The 21904-nt window shown below is 40.2% G+C and overlaps 1 protein-coding gene and 1 long non-coding RNA gene across 2 annotated transcripts in view; one reads left to right on the forward strand and one right to left on the reverse strand.

Annotated features, from left to right (window-relative positions):
- The window catches only part of LOC148132183 (uncharacterized), a 20933-nt gene extending 18200 nt beyond the window's left edge, over window positions 1-2733 (reverse strand). Inside the window, exons 1-2 of the long non-coding RNA XR_015747674.1 lie at window positions 2518-2733; window positions 1770-1909 (exon numbers count right to left, since the gene is read on the reverse strand). This is a non-coding gene — a long non-coding RNA (uncharacterized LOC148132183). The remainder of the gene's footprint in view (window positions 1-1769; window positions 1910-2517) is intronic.
- A 106-nt stretch (window positions 2734-2839) lies between these two features.
- Window positions 2840-21904, forward strand: part of FDXR (ferredoxin reductase) — a 44442-nt gene continuing 25377 nt past the window's right edge. Inside the window, exons 1-2 of the mRNA XM_087955831.1 lie at window positions 2840-2994; window positions 7419-7516. Coding sequence (XP_087811957.1) covers window positions 2913-2994; window positions 7419-7516 — 180 coding nt within the window. The 5' untranslated portion in view covers window positions 2840-2912. The remainder of the gene's footprint in view (window positions 2995-7418; window positions 7517-21904) is intronic.

Genomic DNA, 21904 nt, shown 5'->3' on the forward strand with positions numbered 1-21904 from the left:
TTCGTTAAGTGAGATTTGTCCATTTTTCAACCGTCTTTGCCACAGTTACTAAGTGATTAAGATATTTAATCACTACAGTTCTTAAGTTAATAACATGGTTTTTAAGTGAATCTGGCATCTCCATCGACTTTGGGTACCAGAAGATCGTAAAAGGGGTTCACATGACGCTGAGACACTGTAACCATCATAAATATGAACCAGTTGTCAAGCTTGATTTCATGACCATGGAGATGCTGCAACCATCGTTAAGTGTGAAAAATGGTTATAAGTCACTTTTTCAGTGGCATTGTAACTTTGAGCGGTCACTAAATGAACTATTGTATGTTGAGGACTATTTGTAGTATGATTGGTTGAAGAAGCCATAGTGATCAGGTTTACAAATAAAGTTAAGCAAAAACAAATTGCATTATGATTTAGCATTCTGTACAAAGCAGAACGTAGAGGCTATGATCCTAAATTAATTAACTTGAAAATAAAATGACAGTTCTTAAGGGAACTCCCAGGTAAACATGCATAAGATCAGAGTGGACATTTCTATGGATCTAATGCAACTTACTTTTGGCAAGTTTCATACAATTCTAAGTACAAGTATCATACCCTGATACTCAACTGCTTTGAAACTCATCTAATTTGATGCTTAATACATTTTGATGTGAAAATTTTGTCCCGTACTCATCATTTGTTTGGTCCTCAACACACAAGCTAGAACTTGTCAGTGTCAACTGCCTTGTGACTCACTATATTATTCCTTACGGGAAAAATCTGTTTGGTACTCATTTGGTACTCATCACGTTTCCTGGAACCAATTAACAATGAGTACCATGATTAACAGGGCTAAACTTCTTTCCACAGAAAAGGTTGACCAGGTTCTCCACCAGATGAGCTAAGGAGAGACTTGTTAAGTAGTAAACTGTTTCTGTATTTTTCAAGTTTTCAATATGGAGATTGGAGCCAAGACACATCTCATTAAAATCATGAAGAATTCATTGAAATCGCAGAAATTATAGAATCATAAAGTTCAAAGAAGCCATTTGTCTGATCAAAGCCAACCTGCTACTAAGTACAGGAATCCAAACTGAAGACGGTTGGCTAGTTCCACTTGAACACATCCCGTGAAAGTGAGTTCACCACTTCCCTAGGTAACTGGATCCACTTCTGAACAGTATTTATTGTTAGGAATAACATTTAACATTAAACCGGATTTGCCTTTCTCTAACTTAAATCCATTATTCTACAGCTGGCACTTTGAACTAGGTTATGACCATTTTTCCATGACATCCTTTCAAGTATTTGAAGAGAGCTATTGTGTCACTCCTCTCCAACCTTTTCTTCTCAAGGCTAAAGTTGCTCAGCTCAAATCTTTTTTCACAAGCCCTTTTTTCTAGTCCTCTAGTCTTTCTCACAGCTGTTCTTTGGATTTGTTTCAATTCAAAATGCTCAGAAGTGACTACAGTAATCCAGAAAGGATCTAAACAAAGCAGATCTGTCTTTTATTCAGCCTCAAGGAACTTTCAAACAAAAAGCTCTTGGCAGAGTCATAAAATACAGCTGTTTTTCTTTTGAATAGATTTTTGGAAACATTTTTTTCTTCGTACATTTGCATTAAATGTAGCCTAAGAGAGGTTTCTTATCTGGGCATGCTTTTCATGTTTAGCTAAGATAGAAACAGCAAAACAATAACGGAAAAAAATAATGTATGAAAAGTCATGACAGAGTATTATGTTGCACCTGACATAATGTAAGGAAAATTGCATAGTTTTCCAACTCACTTTTTTTCTGTATTGTTCCCAATTGTTGACCCCTACTTCCTATCATAGCTTATTAGATGTCTGGCAAAAAGGATGTCTTCTTTTTTGGTCCTTTTGTCTTCAGTCTGGGAGGCATAGTCTTAAAATCAAATACTCTCTGGCTTTTTGAATGTCTTGGTTTTGTTTTAAATTGGGCTGTTTCATAGCAGTAGTCATTCAAACATTCATTATCATTATCATTATCTTTATCTGTTCTTTCTTTCCTTGTTCATTGACAGATCTGACAGTCTCGACTTGCCCCCTCCTGTCAAATCTACGATCATGGTAGTCTGTAAATCATATCATTCCTCAAACATTTCCATAGTAAAATTTGAAATGTAAGGAAGAAAGCACATTGCCATTGATTCTAATTATTGCTACCATCTGTTATAGGGAATAAAAAAAAGTGTTGGAAAATACTGCAATTGAACCACCAGACTTTCTGAGCGGTAAAAAGTATCCATGTAGACCTAATGGCTGTACACTTCTGGCAGCGTTTTGCTATAATTTTGGACACAGATGCCCAGAAAATTGAACATTCAGTGTGTCCTCCTTTCCCCCACTTGCTTTCCTTTCCAATTGTCCAGGTCCACCTTTGCCTGGTCAAACATCTGATAACCCTGGCTTAACTATCAAAGCCATAGTTTAATACTGTATATCATAACTGACCACATATACCATTTAAATGCTAGGTGGCTTATAGTTCAATGCATTGTGAGAATCCATTCACCATGATTTTATTAAATCGTTATAGTTCTAGCCCCATTTGCAAACCCAGCTTACGAAAATCGAAATACCTAAAGTTACTAAACCTGCGTTTTATATTAGTTTCGTTGAGTGAAGGATACACGATAAGAGTTTAACACCACTAAGAACAGAGCACATCCTGCGTTTTGTTCCGATTTCCGGATTGGTCAATAAGGTCTCACAGCAATCGACGTGATAGGCATTTGACTTGATCGCGGGGCGTGGCAAAAAAACAGAAGCATTCCGGCGACGGATGGGCGGATCTATGTTAATTAAATATACTTTGCCTTCCGTGATTGGCTCCTTTGCATTCTGATGAAAGCCGGGTAAAGTGGCGGGGTAAGCGCTGTAGTTTGACGCTGTCACGCCGCTCTCACGATGAGCCGAACCGGGGGGATCCTCGGCTGCGGCCGGCGTCTTTCTGCGCTCGGGGTCTTGCCGCCCAAGGGACCTCTAGCTGGTGAGCGATCTCTCGTTTTTCTGCAGATTGTGAATGTAGCTGGGCGGGGAGGGGGAGGTTTCCAGAGAGATTTGACAGTCCAGGAGCAAGCGAGAGGCTTAAAAACAGTGAGATTCAAAAGGGGCGGAGGTAGCTCGGGCTATGGAATGATAGAAAAAACATCGAAGGAACCATAAATCTCATTTTTTTGCTCTTGTGCAAAGAATATTCAGAAAAGATAATTAGGGTAGAAGGGAAGTGGGGAAGAGTGGGTTTTTGGGAAGACCGCCCAGATCAATTGCGCCGGGTCTCCCGTTCCCGCTAGAAAAGCACTTCTTGGGACTGGTTGCGTTTATAGTCCAGTTTATTTGAAGAGGATCAAGTCGAGGAAGTTGATCCAAATCGGGGGTGGTGGTGGGGATAAGTGGGGAGGCCCAATCTAGCGTTTCAGGGGATAAGGGGAGAAATGACCCTGTGCAGGTGGTTTGTACAGTGCCTAAGGTAACGATGATGAGCCCTTCATGAGACAGGCTGCAGTATCTGCACAAGGAGGTTTTATAGTATGGTGCTCCGAGGAAAAGGAGAGTGCCATTTCTCCAGGTAGGCCTTTATATATACATTTTCATGTATATATTGAGCCTTAAAAGTTTGTAAACCAGGAGATTGGGAACACAGTGTGGTGCCGCTGCTGTGTCTTTGCATTTATGCATTTGTGCAATGTCATTTTTTTTTAAGCCGAGTGCTTATTTGCAAATTAAAATATTCAGACAGCTCTTCGGAGGCTCTGTATTATAATGCCTTCTTCATAATGCTAGCATTGTAGTCCTGGGCCAGGATCGTGTTGTGTAATGCTGCTGATGAGTATCCATGATGTTTTCTGCAAAGGTATAATGCAAACAACTGTGGCACATCTACACATTAGTTTATGAACAGCTAGTTAATTTAATAAAGCATAGATATAGGTGCCCTTAAGATAAGGGAAGGAAAAGTCTAACGTTGGGTTTAGATCAATTTGGCTGTCAAAGTTTTTGTGGGAGTCATTTGCACGTCATCTTGGTTGACATGAGATCATTAAGAAAGAGCATGAGAAGAGTGTGATCACTGAGAATGGTTGGTTTCCAGCACAATGTAGAGTGGTGGTTATGATCTCCAAAGCCATGGATAAGTTTGTACAAGAATGTTCAAAGATCACATACTTGTGTTAGACCCTGTCAAAAGTTTAGGGGGCCCTTCTCTCTGTATTACTTCTATAGGAAGTACATTTGGGGAATGTGTAAGAAGCAAGGACTCTTCAGTTGCCGCACTCAGTCTGTGTAAATCCTTGCCATGGAATATCATACAGGTAAACCTCGACTTACAACCATAGATTTTTTTGTTGCTGAGTGGGACATTTGTTAAGTGTGCTTTGCCCCCAATTTACGACCTTTCTTGCCACCGTTGTTAAAGGAATCGCTGCAGCTGTTAAGTTGGTATCATGGTTGTTAAATGAATCTGGCTTCCCCATTGACTTTGCTTGTCAGAAGGTCACAAAAAGAGATCACAGGACCCCAGAACTCTGTGACCGTCATAAATATGATTGCCATGCATCTGAATGTTGATTTTGTGGCCATGGGGATGCTGCAACGGTTGTAAGTGTAAAAAACGACCATAGGTCATCAATTTCAGTGCTGTTATAATTTCGGTCATTTAATGAAAATTGAAGACTATCAGTATTGGCCTGATCTCTCCTGGCCTTCTGTTAAGCAAGCAAAGGCTGGTTAATGTATCAGGAAAAATGTCAGGGGTTTAAAGGTTGATATCCCCCACTTGATTTACTCCTGTCAGTAGCCATTTGGATGCTTGGCATCTGGTTCATACTTATGACGGTTGCAGTGTCCCAGGATCACATGATCCCCTTTTGCGACCTTCTGACAAGCAAAGTCAATGGGGAAGCCAGATTCACTTAACAACTGTGTTACTAATTTAACAACTGCAGTGATTCACTTAACAAATGTAGCTAGAAAAGACGTAAAATGGGGCAAAACTCACTTAGTACATTTCTCACTTACCCACATAAATTCTGGGCTCAATTGTGATTGTAACTCGAGGACTACCTGTATTTAATCCTTTCTCTTCTGAAATAATTATTCTCCTGGGAATTATAGCAGTTGCTGTGCAAACTATCTGAAGGAAACTAACACTTATCCTGCTATTTCCAACACTTTGTGACCCCAATGGCCATAATTTCTCCAGGATAGTCTGTCAGTAACACCTTCTTTGTGTTCTTTTAAATTCCTGTGTGTGGGTTCACTGACTGTATTTAATCATCTTCTCTTAGCCTTCCATTCTCAGAAGTACTAGGAGTCTTCTCCAATGACTTTGGTAATGCCTTTACATTGCGTGTCTAAACTTGATCTTCATTTTTGTGCTTCCGGCAAGCAGTTTGGGTTTGCTTTGTCTACTGTGAAATAATATGTTTTTCTTGCAGCCCAGGTTTTTCTCGACATTTTTCTCCCCCCAGCATAAAGGTAAATGAAAGATCTGAAAGGACTTAAGCTCAAGTAAAAATTAAAGATTATGTGTGAAAAACTCTTTTCTTCCATGGCATCAATTTCTTGAGACCCAGAGGCAGAGAATGAATGATGGAAGCAGTGTTTGTAAGATTCTTTTTTTAGCAACATACTTGGACATTTCTTTTGCATGTTGTAGTGCAAAAAAAAAAGTCAATAAATGTCAAGGTTATTGCACTGGAAAAAAGGGCTGTCATGTCTAGGCCTTCACATCTCTGATTAACTCTATGATCTCTGGCCTCTGGATGATGATGATGATGATTCTGCAATGAATGAAAGATTTTATACCAGCGGAAGTGTTAGTGTTAAAGTTCAGCATAAGGGATGAGATTATGAATGAATTTAGTGTCATAGATAAAAGCACATTGTCAAGGAATCTGCAGTGCACTGAATAATGTAAACACCAGAGTGTATAAAGTCATGCAATGATACAAAATGGTAAGAAGATCGTCCAGATGGATTTCATAACAATTAAGTGGCAATTCTTGTTCCAAACTTGTACTAACCTTTTATTTGAACGTGTAGATAGTATTTTTAGAGATCTTAGTTTGTATATGTTGATTTATATTTTTTTAATTCAGAGCTTTCTTAAGGATTTATAATTAACTCCAGCTGAATTTTTATCTTATCTTTCTATCTGTTTCTCTTCTTTTTCATTTCTTGCTTATAATATAAAACTATGCAGAAATATATATGCATTTCAAAAGTCAAACCAATATCTAAATATTACATGATGGGAAAAGAATAGCAGTGTGGAATTTCTCTCGTTTACTTGTTGCAGAAGGTGTTCCAAGGCTGTATTGGCAATAGCTACTGTAAAGGTAATGCAAAAGCAAGGATTATTGTAGAAGACGTGATCTTTAGAAAAATCAAAAGTAGTTATTAACAGACAAATCTGTTGAATGATGTCTGCTAGGTCACAGACTTAGAAACCACTGAGCAACAATTGATCAGCAATTGCCAGAAAACAGCTGCATGGGGAGTACTTGGGTGCCCCATGTTATATCACTGTTCCACCAGTTTGCTTCCAGATTCAATTCAAGGTGTTATCACCTTTGTTTAGGCCCTTTGTCAAGTGCCAGGGAAATCAGGAGATTCAGCCAGTTGAAATGAATGTAATGATTTATTGCAAGTGTAAGCTCTCTACACAGGAATCTGAGCCAAATCATACAAAATCATGTCTGGTGCATCATGTTATTAAGCAGAACCAAAGCCCATGTTATCTTATCATGACAGGAGCTTGTGCTGTGTTAGGTTTTTTTTTTTTTTTCAGTTCAAGAAACAGAATTGGGATCATCCGCTGTCTGGGTTGGAACTGAATTTGGAGGCAATGGTCCACTGTTGTAATCTTGGTATCTTCCTGGTAGAAGAAGATACCAAGTAGAAGAAGATACTTCACTCTTTTTTCTCAATCTCTCAGAGTTTATCATATTTTTCTGGTAGGTTATTCCAGCAACTTCCAGGCTGAACCTGGAGGACTACAGGTAGTCCTTGACTTAACAACCACGATAGACCAAACTTTCTGCTGCTAAACAAGATAGTTGTTAAGTGAGCTTTGTCCCATTTTACGACCTTTCTTGCCACAGTTAAATGAACCACTGCAGTTGTTAAGTTAGCAACAGGTTTGTTAAGTGAACCTGGCTCCTCCATTAACTTTGTTAGAAGATTACAAAAGATTGTGCAATGAGGATAGCGCAACCATCATAAATATGAACTAATTGCCAAGCATCCAAATTGTGATGTGATTGTGGGGATGCCACAACGGTCATGTAAGTGTGAAAAATGGTCATAAGTTACTTTTTTTCAATACTGATGTAACTTCAGACGGTCATTAAATAAAATGTTTGTAAGTCAAGGACTACTTGTACATAATTTCTTCTTTTTCTCTGCTCTCAGGTATCAAGCGGCTTCTTTCCACAGCTGAGTTCAGACCTCGAATATGTATTGTAGGCAGTGGACCAGCTGGATTCTACACAGCACAACATCTCCTGAAGGTAATGGGCACATTTATAAGGACAAACACGTGGGTTCTTATCTCCCTGCTAGTTTAGGGCCATTGAGAGCCTGCAGTTAGTATTGGAAGATAGACTTCCCTTAATGTAGGAGTAGGTAATTTTTGACTTCCATCACTCCTATCATTGGCAAAGTGGCAAAGAATTCCCAGAGATACAGCCCACTTTGCCTATTTATGTCTTTTTGTGTGTGCTTTAATGAATTTAGACACAACTGGAGATTCTTGAATTATGCCACAATCAATCATTGACATCAAAGAAAAACTGGTTCCAACACACCTTCTTCCTCTATTTTCCTCACAGCAATATCACTGTGAAATGGCTTGGTCTGTGAGAGAGTGACTGGCTGAAAATCACCCAGCCTTTCTAGTCTGCTGTTACACAAAATAGTTTTACAATTTAATCCATTGCATCCAATTAAACATTGCCAAAAAAAAAAAAAAAAACTTTGACTATATACCACAAATAGCCATTATTTTAACTATAATCAAATAAACCAATCTTGTATTTTTTTTCTTCTTTCTGCAAGCAATCTTTAAGTCCCACAAATAATATTCTAACATCTCCTTTCTGGTCTCTTTTCTCAAAATTCTTGTCATCATTATCAAAGTCCTTTTGTAGTTCTAGTAAAGCACTATAGCTCCAGTAAATCCTTTATAGTCATATATACATATACATACATATATATATATGTGTGTGTGTGTGTGTGTGTGTTTTCGTAGATTTTCACGGGTACAGGTATGTAGGTCTAGGTGTGTTTGGGTCTTTTCCTGTGTAAAATTAAGAGTATCTTGGCGACGTTTCGGCGAGGTCCCACTCGCCATCCTCAGGCTGGTGCTTTCTGCTTTGTGCCAGTGCAAGCAGTTTGCCGGGCCTTATTTTTTTTTGACCCCCCCAAAAAACAGCTAGGCCGTCTTTTCGGGGGTAACTTAATTCTCCCCCCTTGCATCCTCGGGCGGGCGGGTGGTGACGGCTTGGATGTTGACCTCGGTGTTGGTGGGACACTTCGTATCGGGAAACCTTCTGCCACCGTTGCTTTCCCTTCTTCCTGTGCTGCCGTGGCGTTTAAAGCAACGCCACGGGGTTTGGCGCAGCCATGTGCGGCCAGCCAGGGCTCCTCCCTACAACCATAGCCTGGCGGAGACACTCGGCTTCAGGCGCTCCTGTCGCCACATTCCCTTTGCCTTCAAAGGCAAAGCCAATTCTTTTAAAAACAACGCCCTACTACCAGTACAACAAAGACTCCCCTGCCCGAGAGGGCAGCCCAACCCTACATGGGGAGGTGAATCTCCTGGGGCCACAGCACAGGATTGGCCCACCCTGGGAGAAGCGCCCAGCCGCCATCCCTGCCTGGCGCCGGGCAGAGCATGAAGAGCTTCGCCTGGGGCGCCCAGTGCAGCTGACAGGCTGCGCCGCGTCCTCCAAGCTGAGCTTCCAGTGAGCGAGTGCCTCTGCCCGATGCCCGTGCCGCTGCAGCGTTTGGAGCTGCCGGCGCGTTTGGAGATGCGTAGGGATGGGGACGGGCTGGGCGAGGGGTGGAAAGGACGGGCGGCTTCAGGGTCTCTCCGCTCAACCTGCCAGCCAGGGAAGCAGCGCTGCCGTCACCTTGCCTCCCTGTCCACAGGTGGGTGGGCACTATCATTGCCTTGGGCAGCCTCTCCCAGTGGCCCCTTTGGGTTTGGGCTGGGGGAACTTGGGAAGGAAGCCAAGCTCAGGTCGGCCTGGCTCTTTCATTTGGCAGGTGGGCGCGCACCCACGGCTCACTTTCCCGGCTCTGCCCAGCCCACACGGCTCCGGTGCGGCCCTGGCGGGATGAGTGGAGGGTCCAGTGGGGGGGCGCTCGCTGCCTTGGCGAGAGCTCTGCTGCCAGGCAGGAGGACCTGCCTGTCAGCTGCGCTGGGTGCCCCAGGCGAAGCTCTTCACGCTCTGCCCAGCGCCAGGCAGGGATGGCGGCTGGACGCTTCTCCTGGGGTGGGCTGATCCTGCGCTGCAGCCCCGGGAGATTCGTCTCCCCACGTGGGGTTGGGCTGCCCTCTCGGGCAGGGGAGGCTTTGTTGTACCGGCTTTGCCTTGGAAGGCGAAGGGAAGGCGGCGACAGGAGCGCCTGAAGCCAAGTGTCTCCGCTGGGCTCCGGTTGCAGGGAGGAGCCCTGGCTGGCTGCGTGTGGCTGTGCCAAATGCCGCGGCATTGCTTTAAATGCCGTGGCAGCATGGGGAGAAGGGAAAGCAATGGTGGCGGAAGGTTTCCCGATACAAAGTGCCCCACCAACACCGAGATCAACGCAGGCAGCACCATATCCGGGTATGCAACAAAAGTACTTCCTAACGGCCAGCCCCCCCCGCCATTCCCCCCCATTTCGCATGTTTAATATAGGCCTTAATTTGGGGGGGATGGGCTTAATTTGATTTTATGCCTATAAAGCATGCTGGGACTTCCTATTGGGGGAGGCTGTATTTTTGGAGAAACACGGTATATATAAATCCATCATTCTTTGGTTTATTATTTGTAAATCTTTTTAAACTTTTGAGTTCATTATTCAATTCCATTTATAAAACCAGCTCACTTTTGTTAGTTGAAATTTTAAAATCCACTTTAGAATCGGTTTTGATTTTATTCAACAGGGCTTGTTCCTCTTCAATAAGTTTTGATTCCATTACCAAGTTAAATTGTTTGAGACCCTCTTGTAACCAGGTGCCTATCCATGACTTCCAACATACAATAGATTTAAAAGCTGAGTTGAATTGGGTTGTCATCGTTTGAGATTTTTAATAAAGTTTTTTTTTTTTTGGGGGGGGGGACATTTTATGATTAGCAATAGCGATAGCACTTAGACTTATATACCGTTTTACAGTGCTTTTACAGCCCTCTCTAAGTGGTTTACAGAGTCAGCCTTGTTGAGGTAATTCCCCGTTAGGAGAATGAGCGCATACAGGGAGACGTATTTGAGAGTAGTGTTTGAATAATACACACACAGTACACAGATACACTGTACAGTAAATGTAGGTTTTTACTTCCAGAAACGTTAAGCAAAATCCAAACAAGCAATCCAAAATCATTCACAGGTAAATCAGTCAGTTTTTCAATCCAGGGGTAATCCAAATATCAAAGTCCAGTGTCAAAAACAGTTCAGTAACAGACTTACATTAAATCCAGTAATATCAGTCAATTAGAAGAAATGGAGGAACAGCAACACTTTCCAACAGAAGGAAACAGATACTCACTCAGACACACTCTCTTCTGATACTAAGACTAAAACAATCCAGGTTTCTGGCTCCATCTTATGGCTGTTTGAAAAACCACACCCAATTGCAGTTTTTGCAATCTCTTAAAGACATAGTACGAAAATGTTTATCCTGGTTTATATATTTCTAACCCAAATACCTGTTAGGTGACTTATATTCCTAACAAGCCTATTGCCCCCAACAATCTGGGTCCTCATTTTGCCCACCTCGGAAGGATAAAAAGCTGAGTCAACCTTGAGCCTGGTGGGATTCGAACTGCCAAATTGCAGTCAGCCAAAGAGCCTTCAGTACTGCATGTGGTCATAATCCGAGGACTGCCTGTATAATTGTGCAAGATCATGCCCTTCGGGTTTGTGTGATGGCAGAGTTCCAAGTTTCAGATACGTTGCAAAATAACACTCTAGACATAATTCTGGCTGGGAAGTCTATCTGTTCCATCCCATGTGAATTGAGAGGATTGAAAGAGAAGGACGGTGACAAAACCAGCTAATAGAGAACTAGAGCCAAAAGCTTAGACAAGCTGCACCATGGATCTGAAGCCAAGAAGCACTACTTAATAGAGACAGATTAGAAGAATAGTGGAGGTCTAGGTTAAGCTTGATGTATCCAAGAAAGCAGTTCAGTCACAGGTTCTGACCCAGATGAGGTTGGAAGACAGGTTGAAATGCTATCTTGTCTCCAGCCTGATTCTATTTTAGAAAGTTTCCAAAAGTTTATTTACTGTGCCTACTTCCTACCTCAGCTAGCTCTCTTCGTAATTCTGATGCTTAGGAAAAGCCTGGTCCCGCAGTGTGACAGTCTTCCTGTTCAAAGTACTCAGCTACAGTACCAAGATGCTGCTTTTGGGGTTCAGAGGCTACAGATCTGAGACTGGATCTGCAAAGTCTGAAGGGGTTGCAAGGAGTAGATCTTTTGCCTCCTCCATGTGTGCTCTCGGGCCAGTGGCCACTTACGGCTCTGGTCATTTGGAGAGAGCCAGATTGTGGAAAAAGGACTGAAAGAGAAAAGGAAGGAAGAAGCTGATGTGTTAAGGGTGCAGGGTTTAAACATTTGTTTCAAAGGAGGTAAGGGACAATTTGGTCTGCTTTTAGGGAGTAAAATATCTTGGGAATTGTAATTGATATCAGAGAGAGTAACAGGCTGGGAAAAGCGGCTTTAATGGAATTTCCCTCAAGAATGACCATTCTGTGAAAAGTTAATATTAATGAAGGTAAATATTATCGGCAGGAAAACATTATTTCCTTATTAGGTAGGATCTCACTCCCTCTCTCTCCCTCTCTCCCCCCCTCCCTCCCCCCTCCCCCTCCCCTTCTCTCTTATCTTTGAATTTCAAAGCTCGACCTTGGTTCTAGCAGGGAGATGCTGTTGCTGACTGTAGAGAGTCATGACAGACAATCCTGAAAGAAAAGGGATCCGGAAATGGACGTTGTGGCTCTTCTCCAACTTTCAAGGACATTGTGTTCTATGCTCAGGAAAAAGCAAAAGCATGTCTTTCTTATTGTTAGCTTGTCATCCCATTGCAGAACATTTACAAAGTCCTCTGCATGCACAACCATACATGACTTACAATATGAATATCTGATGGTGTGCTGAACTCTTTATGCATCTGCCCATCAATTAAAGATTCAGTGGAACGGTTCCCTTGAGACAAATACATCTGCCAGTGAGATGCTCTGCTCAGCCAAAGAGAGAGTCACATGTCTATTTCCATCTCCCTGGCTGTGGAATTTCCTTCTCGTTAACTTCAGCTGGACCAACAGATATCCCTCCTCCCAGATCCCTGTCCAGACTGAAGTTGCTGAGCCATCTATTCAATCAATCTGTTTCAATTTATCATAAATGGCTTTTTAATGCTTCCCTGCTTCCCTGGGGATGTGCCTTTAATTAGGAAAGAAAACAAAATGTTACAAATATAAATAATGAAGGCCTGCCCTGGTGTTTGAAATCATCTTTCCCCACATGTTTGTTCAATATTAGATTGGGTCTTGTGTGAAGGACCTAGAGACCTTATGTTTTATGGCGCATCCTTCAAAGATGTAATGATTCAAAATAGATCTAGGTATAGCTGCATTCGAAAGGTCACATTTTGACAACTGAATAAATCCACCAAATTGAGTCAAGATTGAAAAAACTAATAATTTGAAATGTAAATGTTAGCCTCCACTTAATCCACACAGAGCCAACACAGAAAAGAGAAAGAGGTGGCAACCCTTACATACATAAAACTAAAAACAATCATAATAAAAGAAATAATACTAATGAACCCCCTATAATCACAACACTAACTTCCAGCTAACTGAACATAAGCTTGCCCTCCCTGGTTATCTGCCATCTAAGTATTTTTAATGCAGGGGGAATAATGATGAAAGCTGTATTTTCAAAATATGTTTTTTTTAAGTAGTTATATATTGTCCATCCTATACAAAAGTAGAAATTTGAGATCTTATTGCTAGATTTGCTGGATTCAGACGAATTAAAATTGTTCTGTGTTTCTCTCCCTCTCTCCCTCTCTCTCTCTCTCTCTCTCAGAGAGAGAGAGAGAGAGAGAGAGAGAGAGAAACCAACTGTGATGACCCGGGGTGTGGCACAAAGGCAACACAGTCACATATGTAAGAAAAGTCCCTTTAATACCTCCAACTTTGCCCCCCAATGTTACCTTCGGCTGGAGAAAAACTCTCTCAAGAACAGTCTTTAAGTGGAGGAAATTCAATCTGAAAACAAAGTACATATAAACTGTAAATAAAAATCCACACAAGCCACGCTGCCGCAATTAACTGGACAGGGCAGGATAAGGCATTGCAGACTTCAAAGGCCAACAAAACAGGAGGGAGGGAGAAGGTAGGGAGAACACCTACAGGTGTCTGTCTGTCCATCCGTCTGTCCATCCATCCATTTCTCCCTCCCTCCCTCCCAACTATTTATATAGCCAACCATCTTCTAACCAACTCTGTGCTGCTCCCAATAAAAAATTAAAACAACAGATAATACCATATTAAAACTATAAATCTGAACACATTAAAACATTAAAAACAACAAAAACTTGGTGCCAAGTCAAGCTTCTAATGTGTTGTCATCCAGTCTTAGCCCAGCACTTGGGGAAAAGCCAGGCCACGAGGGTAGAGACCTGCCTAATATTTATTTATTTATTTGGTTTGTCAATTGCTTACAAGATAATAGGTATAAGTAAAAACATAGATATGAATACATGGATACATATAAGAAAAATAAAAAAATAAAAGAAACAATAGGACAGGGACAGTAGGCACGTTGGTGCACTTAGGCACGCCCCTTACAGGCCTCTTAGGAAAGGGATGAAGTCTAAGGTTAAAGTTTGGGATTTGAGGAAGAAACCACAGAGCCAGGTAGAGTATTCCAGATATTGACCACTCTGTTGCTGAAGTCGTATTTCCTGCAATCAAGTTTGGTGCGATTAACTTTGAGTTTGTATCTATTGTTTGCTCTTGTATTGTTATAGTTGAAGCTGAAGTATTCATTGACATTGCAATGTATGATTTTATATACTATACTTAGTTCGGACCGAAGGCGACATAGTTCTAGGTGTTCTAGGTCTAGAATTTCAAGTCTGGTGGCATACGGTATTCTGCAACGAGTAGAGGAGTGAAGAACTCTTCTTGTGAAATATTTCTGGACTTTCTCAACTGTGTTAATATCAGATACGTAATGTGGGTTCCAGACTGATGAGCTGTGTTCGAGTATTGGTCTAGCAAATGTTTTGTATGCTCTAGTTAGTAGTATAATATTACCAGAGAAAAAGCTACGTAAGATTAGGTTAACAACTCTTAATGCCTTTTTGGCTATGTAGTTACAGTGGGCTCCAGCACTTAAATCATTAGAGATGAGTACTCCCAAGATCCTTGACAGAGTTTGGATCATCAACAAGGTCTTGACTATTCAGCCTGTATTTTTTCTGATTTTTTTTTTACCAATATGTAAGACAGAGAATTTATTTGTTGAGATTTGAAGTTGCCATTGGTTTGACCATTCTGATACATAGTCAAGGTCTTTTTGAAGGGTAGCAGTATTGTCTGTGGTGTTGAATAGCTTTACATCATCAGCAAAGAGAATGCAGTTGCTCTTGATATGATCACAGAGGTCATTTATGTAGAGTATGAAAAGAGTTGGTCCTAGAACACTGCCTTGGGAGACACCACTGTTGACAGGTACATAATTTGATAGGACGCTCCCAATTTTGACCATTTGTTGTCTGTTTGACAGGAATGCTATCCAGTTATGCAGGTGTCCAGAGATACTGTAAGATTTTAGTTTTAGGAGTAGTTTGTCGTGTACCACTGAATCAAAGGCTTTACAGAAGTCTATGCAGATTGCATCTATTGCTTTGCCCTTATCGAGTTGTGTAGTCCATATGTTTTTGCAGTGTAAGAGTTGCAGATTACAGGATAGTTTTTTCTGAAACCAAATTGTTTATTAGAGAGTAGGTTGTTTGTCTCTAAGTGGAGGATGATTGATTGGTTAATAATTAATTCCATGACTTTACAGGTGACGCAGCATAAAGAGATTGGTCTGTAATTTTCAACTAGGCTGGGGTCTCCCTTTTTGAAGATGGGGATGACTGTGGCTTATGACCATAGTTTTGGCAAGGAGCTGGTCCTGAAAGATTTTTCAAAGATTATGCTTAGAGGTTCACCTATGGCAGTGGATAGCTTTTTTAAGAAGTAGGCACATATTCCATTTGGTCCAATAGATAGAGAAGGTTTTAGATTGTGTAGTACTTTTTCAACATTGTCTTCTGTAAAATCGATATGTATTAGATCATTGTAGTTGTCAGTGGTTCGACTAGGAAATACTGGGCATGATCCATTGCTGTTTACAAATACTGAAATAATGTTCAGGTAATATAATATAATAATATAATATAATATAATATAATATAATATAATATAATATAATATAATATAATATAATATAATATAATATAATATAATATAATATAATAAATATAATATAATATAATATAATATAATATAATATAATATAATATAATATAATAAATAATATAATATAATATAATATAATATAATATAATTAATATAATATAATAATATAATATAATAATATAATATAATATAATATAATAATATAATATAATATAATAATATAATATAATATAATATAATATAATATAATATAATATAATATAATATAATAATATAATAATATAATAATATAATATAATTAATATAATATAATATATAATATAATATAATATAATATAATATAATATAATATAATAATATATAATAATATATAATAATATATAATATAATATAATATAATATAATATAATATAATATAATATAATATAATATAATATAATATAATATAATATAATATAATATAATAATATATAATATAATATAATATAATATAATATAATATAATATAATATAATATAATTAATATAATTATAATTAATATAATATAATATAATAATATATAATATAATAATATATAATGAAATAATATTCAGGTAATATTGGACAGTTACCACAGCATCTAAACTAGATTGCAATCATTTTGCTTTTGTAATAGAAAGGATTATCAAAAGAGATGGAATCCTTTGATAATTCCCAGTTCACATCACTGTTGCAAACCTGTCCTATTTAATACTATGATTTTGTAATTGTAAATTCAATTACCTTTCTCAAATGCATTGAACAAACATGTATACCAAGTCCAATAGGATGGGTATATTTATCTCTTTAAACGCATGTTGAATCCTTTATAGGTATGGATTTAGTCCATATTTTAGTTAAAATTTGGGGTGGTCTCCCACACAATGGCAGAAATGATCTGCTCTCCAGCAGTTTGAGCTCCGGTCCATGAGATAGAGTGAACTCCCGTTGCTCGATCCCTAGCTCTTATCACCCAGCAGTTCGAAAGCTTGCAAAATTGCTAATAGATAAATGGGTACCACTTTGGTGGGGGAAAAACATAGCTGCATTTGTGTGTGTGGAGAGCAGAAGCCTGGGTACTGGCCAAACACGAGGCATCGCAACATGAGGCAAGGCGAGGGGAGACTGATGGAGAAGACTGGAAGAGCCAGCAACTTGAGCGCCACTAGTTAATTGGTATAAAGCTAGTTCACCCATCTCAGTGCACCAAGGATAGACGTGCAAATGCCAAACAGAATAAATTAGCAATTTAGACTGTCAGGACTCCATTGTGTCTAGCATGTGTAGATTTTCCTGACATTGTATGCCATTTGCTAAATAAATAAATGCTGCCCACTAGCAGGAAGTTCAGCAGTTACTCCTTTGATATTCTGCACCTTCTTGGGGGCTGTGTTGCTTTGGAATTGGCTGCCACAGATTTATTGATGAATATAAGATATGTGCATGAGCGCTTTTTATTCATGATGGCTCAGTGGTTAGAATGCAGTACTGCAGGATACTTCTGCTGATTGCTGGCTGCCAGCAGTTTGGCAGTTCGAGTCTCACTGGCTCAAGGTTGACTCAGCCTTCCAACCTTCCGAGGTTGGTAAAATGAGGATCCAGATTGTTGGGAGGACAATAGGCTGACTCTGTAAACTTCTTAGAGTTCTAAAGCACTGTGAGTAAGTTATATTGCTACCGTGTTTCTCCAACAATACGGCCTCCACCAATAGGAAGCCCCACCATGTTTTATTGGCATAAAATCAAATTAAGCCCCTCCCCCAAATTAAGCCCCATATTAAACATGCAAAATGGGGGAGCGGGGGCTTTCCGTTAGTAAGTACTTTTGTTGCATGCCCGGATATGGTGCTGCCTGCGTTGGTGGGGCACTTCATATCGGGAGACCTTCCACCGTTGCTTCTCCCTTCTCCCTTGCTGCCCCTTCTCCCTTGCTGCCGCGGCGTTTGGCGCAGCCACGTGCGCGCCAGTCAGGGCTCCTCCCTGCAACCGGAGCCCTGAGGAGACACTTGGCTTCAGGCGCTCCCGTCTTCCCTTTGCTTTCGAAGGTAAAGCGAATTATTTTACAAAGCCTCCCCTGCCCGAGAGGGCAGCCCAACCCACGTGGGGAGGCTAATTTCCCGGGCCTCTTCCGTTCCTCCTCAACCTCCTACGCTGCGCGCCTCTGACGCGCCGCTCCCTTCAGCCCAGCGAGCTCTTCCACCTCAAAGAAAGGCCAGGCGGGCGGCTGCGGGCAGCAGCAGCGGAGTCTGAGCCGCCGCAGCAGAAACAGCCACCACCTGTAGCCCGACGCTGGGAGAACGAGCGAGGTTAGTGCCCGCCAGCCCGGGCGAGATTTGGAACGAGGGGCAGGAGGAGGCACGCACACACCGCGGCTCACTTTCCCAGCTTTGCCCAGCCCTTATGGCTCTGGCGCGCCCTGGCGGGCAGCGAGCGCCTCCCCGCCGGATCCTCCGCTCATCCTGCCAGGGCCGCGCCAGAGCCGTAAGGGCTGGGCAAAGCTGGGAAAGTGAGCCGCGGGTGTGTGCGTGCCTCCTCCTGCCCCTCGTTCCCAAATCTCGCCCGGGCTGGCGGGCGCTAACTCCGCTCGCGTTCTCCCCGCCGGGCCACGGGTGGTGGCTGTTCCGCTGCGAGCGGCTCAGACTCCGCTGCTGCTGCCCGCAGCCGCCCGCCTTTCTCTTTGAGGTGGAAGAGCTCGCTGGGCTGAAGGGAGCGGCGCGTCAGAGGGCGCGCAGCGTAGGGAGGTCGGGAGGAACGGAAGAGGCCCCGGGAAATTAGCCTCCCATGGGATTGGGCTGCCCTCTCGGGCAGGGGAGGCTTTGTAAAATAATTCGCTTACCTTTGAAAGCAAAGGGAAGACGGGAGCGCCTGAAGCAAGTGTCTCCTCAGGGCTCCGGTTGCAGGGAGGAGCCCTGACTGGCTGCACGTGGCTGCGCCAAACGCCGCGGCAGCAAGGGAGAAGGGAAAGCAACGGTGGCCCAACCCGAAGGTCTCCCGAATATCCAAGCTGTCGCCGCCCGCCCACCCACCCGAGGATGCAAGGGGGAGAATTAAGTCACCCCGAAAAGACGCCCTAGCTGCGTTTTTCGGGTCAAAAATAAGGCCCGGCCTTATTATGTGAGAAACACGGTATTTGAAATATATTTATACAACTTTTATGTATATTTTTAAAACTAGAGAGAGAGCCAGGTGAAGGGAGAGTAGAGGCAAATGTTACATCAGTTAGTAGTATCTGGAATTTTTCTAAAAACTGCATCCAGAAATCTAGAATCTGTAAGACTGGGACAATTTCTCTTTGTCTTTTTTTAAAAAAAAGTTTTATTGTTTTTTTAGGACAAACATAGACAAACAAAACATAAAAACATCAAGCCATCTTCCATATATATACATACAGTGTGTCGGTTGGTTTACAAATTGTTTTGTGCTTCCACTTCGTAGTCCTCAATTACAATTACATTGTATATATTCTCATATTGTCAATCAAATATTCCTAAATACATTAATATCATTATCAATCATTTGACTATACTATTATTCATTCATGTTTTACGAGATGATCCATATTTTATTTAATTTGTTTTATGACAGTTCATATTATCATCTCAGATTTATCCTACAATCATTTTGTAGATATAATAAAAAATACATCTTTATATATTCATTATGTTCTAAAAATCTACATATTTCATTACTATATTTTATTGTCTAACCATTGATAGAATAGATCCCAAATTTTATACAATTGTTTATCATCTTGTTCTCTGATTTCAAATGTCAATCTACTCATTTCAGCACATTCCAATATTTTCTTAATAATTTCCTCCTGTGATGGTATTTTCTCATTTTTCCAGTTTTTGGCAAATACAATCCTAGCCGCTGTTAATACATTTACAATCAGATATTTCAATTCTTTGCTGTATATTTCAGGTAAAATTCCCAATAAAAATATCTCTGGTTTCAAGTCTATATGCTTTTTGTCATTTTTTCCAACCATGTGTGGATTTTAGTCCAATATTTTTTGGCATCTGCACAAGTCCACCACATATGGTAATATGAGCCAGGTACCTGATGACATTTCCAACATTTTTCAGATGTGTTCTTGAACATTCTTGCTATTCTTGTTGGGGGGAAATGCCACCTGTAAAACATCTTACACAAATTTTCTTTATATGCTGTTGACAATGTCATTTTATAATTTTGAGACCACAATTTTTGCCATTTCTCTAGATCAATCCCATATCCAAAATTCTTCCCCCAAGCAATCATTGTTTCTTTAACTTGTTCTTCTAGTTTAATTTCTAATAGATGTCCATATAATTTTTTACTCACCTTTTCATCAGTACCTGTCAAAATCTTATCTAAATCAGTCAATTTATCATATAAACCTTCTGTTTTAGAATCTTTATCATACCTTGAATGTATTTGCACATATGAAAACCAATTAATCTTTATACCTTGTTCCTCTAATTTTTGCATAGATTTAAGTTCACCCTTTTCATTCAATATTTCACCATATCTAACTGTTTGTTCCTTTTTGTATATTATAGGATAGGAAAAAGCTTCAATACTCGATAGCCAGACTGGAATTTTCAAATAACATTGCCATTTAGTCTTCTCCCAGTTTAACCACAGAGACGCCCGTATATAATGTCTTCTAAAATACCCCTGTGTTTTAGTTCCTTTTTACCATAAAAAAGCATGCCGCCCCAAAAACAGATCATGTCCTTCTAATGTCAACAATCTAGCATTTCTTAATGTTATCCATTCCTTAACCCACATCAAATTTGTAGCTTGGTAGTACAACTCCCAATTAGGCAAACCGAATCCTCCTCTTATTCTAGCATCTTGCAAAAGTTTTAATTTTATTCTCGCTTTCTTACCTTGCCATATATATTTCAACACAATTTTATTTAAATCTTCAAAATAATCTTTTCCAATTTTGGAATTGTTTGGAACAAATATAAAATTCTGGGTAATATATTCATCCTGATTGTTGATATTCTCCCTATTAATGACAGTTGTAAATTTTCCCATTTTGCCAAATCTAGTGCTATCTGCTGCTTAAGTTTAATATAGTTATTCTCTTTTAGTGTACTACATCTTGCTGTCAAATGTATCCCCAAGTACTTGATCTTATTTGTGACCTGGATTTTTAATACATCCTCCAGTTCTTCCTTTTGTCTTGATAACATATTCTTTGTCAAAATCTTTGTTTTTATTTATTTTCAAACCAGCCACCTTCCCATATACCTCTATCTTTTCTATCAATTTTAATGCTGTTTCTAGTGGGTCTTCTAAGATGAAAACCAGATCATCTGCAAATGCTTGCAATTTAAATTCTTCTTTTTTAATTTTCATCCCTTTTATGTCCTTTTCTTCTCTAATATTTCTGTTTAGCACTTCCAAGGTTAACACAAACAACAAAGGTGACAGTGGACACCCTTGTCTTGTTCCTTTTCTTATATCAATAGAGTCCGTTAATTCTCCCTCTATCATTACCTTTGCCGTTTGCTTATGATATATAGCTTCTATTGCTTGGATGAATTTTTTACCAAAACCCATCTGTTCCAGCTGTAATAACATGAATCGCCAATTCACATTGTCAAATGCCTTCTGTGCATCTAAGAATATCAAAGCCATTTGTTTTTCAGGGTGTGCCTCGTAGTATTCCAAAGTGTCCAAGATTACTCTCATATTGTCTTTAATTTGTCTCTTTGGCAGAAATCCATTTTGATCAGGGTGAATAAAATTATTTAGGTATTTTTTAAGTCTTTCTGCCAATATTGAAGCAAAAATTTTATAATCTGCGTTTAGAAGGGAAATAGGTCTGTAATTCTTGATTTGTAATAGGTCGGCCTCCTCTTTTAGGATAAGTGTAATATAAGCTTCTGGCCATGATTTAAGTATCTTCTTCTTTGACATAACTTCATTCATAACTTCTAGCAATGGAAGATTCAGCGATTCTTGTAGTGTTTTATAAAATTCCGCCGGAAGTCCATCTGGGCCTGGTGCTTTTCCATTGTTTTGCTTCTTAAGTGCTTCAGTTAACTCCATCATCATTATATTGCTTTCTAACATTATTTCAATCTCTTTAGGTATCCGGGGTAGGTTAGCATTCTGTAAGTACTGTTTAACTCTTTCCTCATCAATATTCTCTTGTGTGTATAGTTTCCCATAATAGTCTTGAATGATTTCCT

The sequence above is a fragment of the Notechis scutatus genome, chromosome 2 (genome assembly GCF_049901735.1).
Source record: "Notechis scutatus isolate UNSWTSFEM ecotype Mainland chromosome 2, rNotScu1.2, whole genome shotgun sequence".
Taxonomy (NCBI): Eukaryota; Metazoa; Chordata; class Lepidosauria; order Squamata; family Elapidae; genus Notechis; species Notechis scutatus.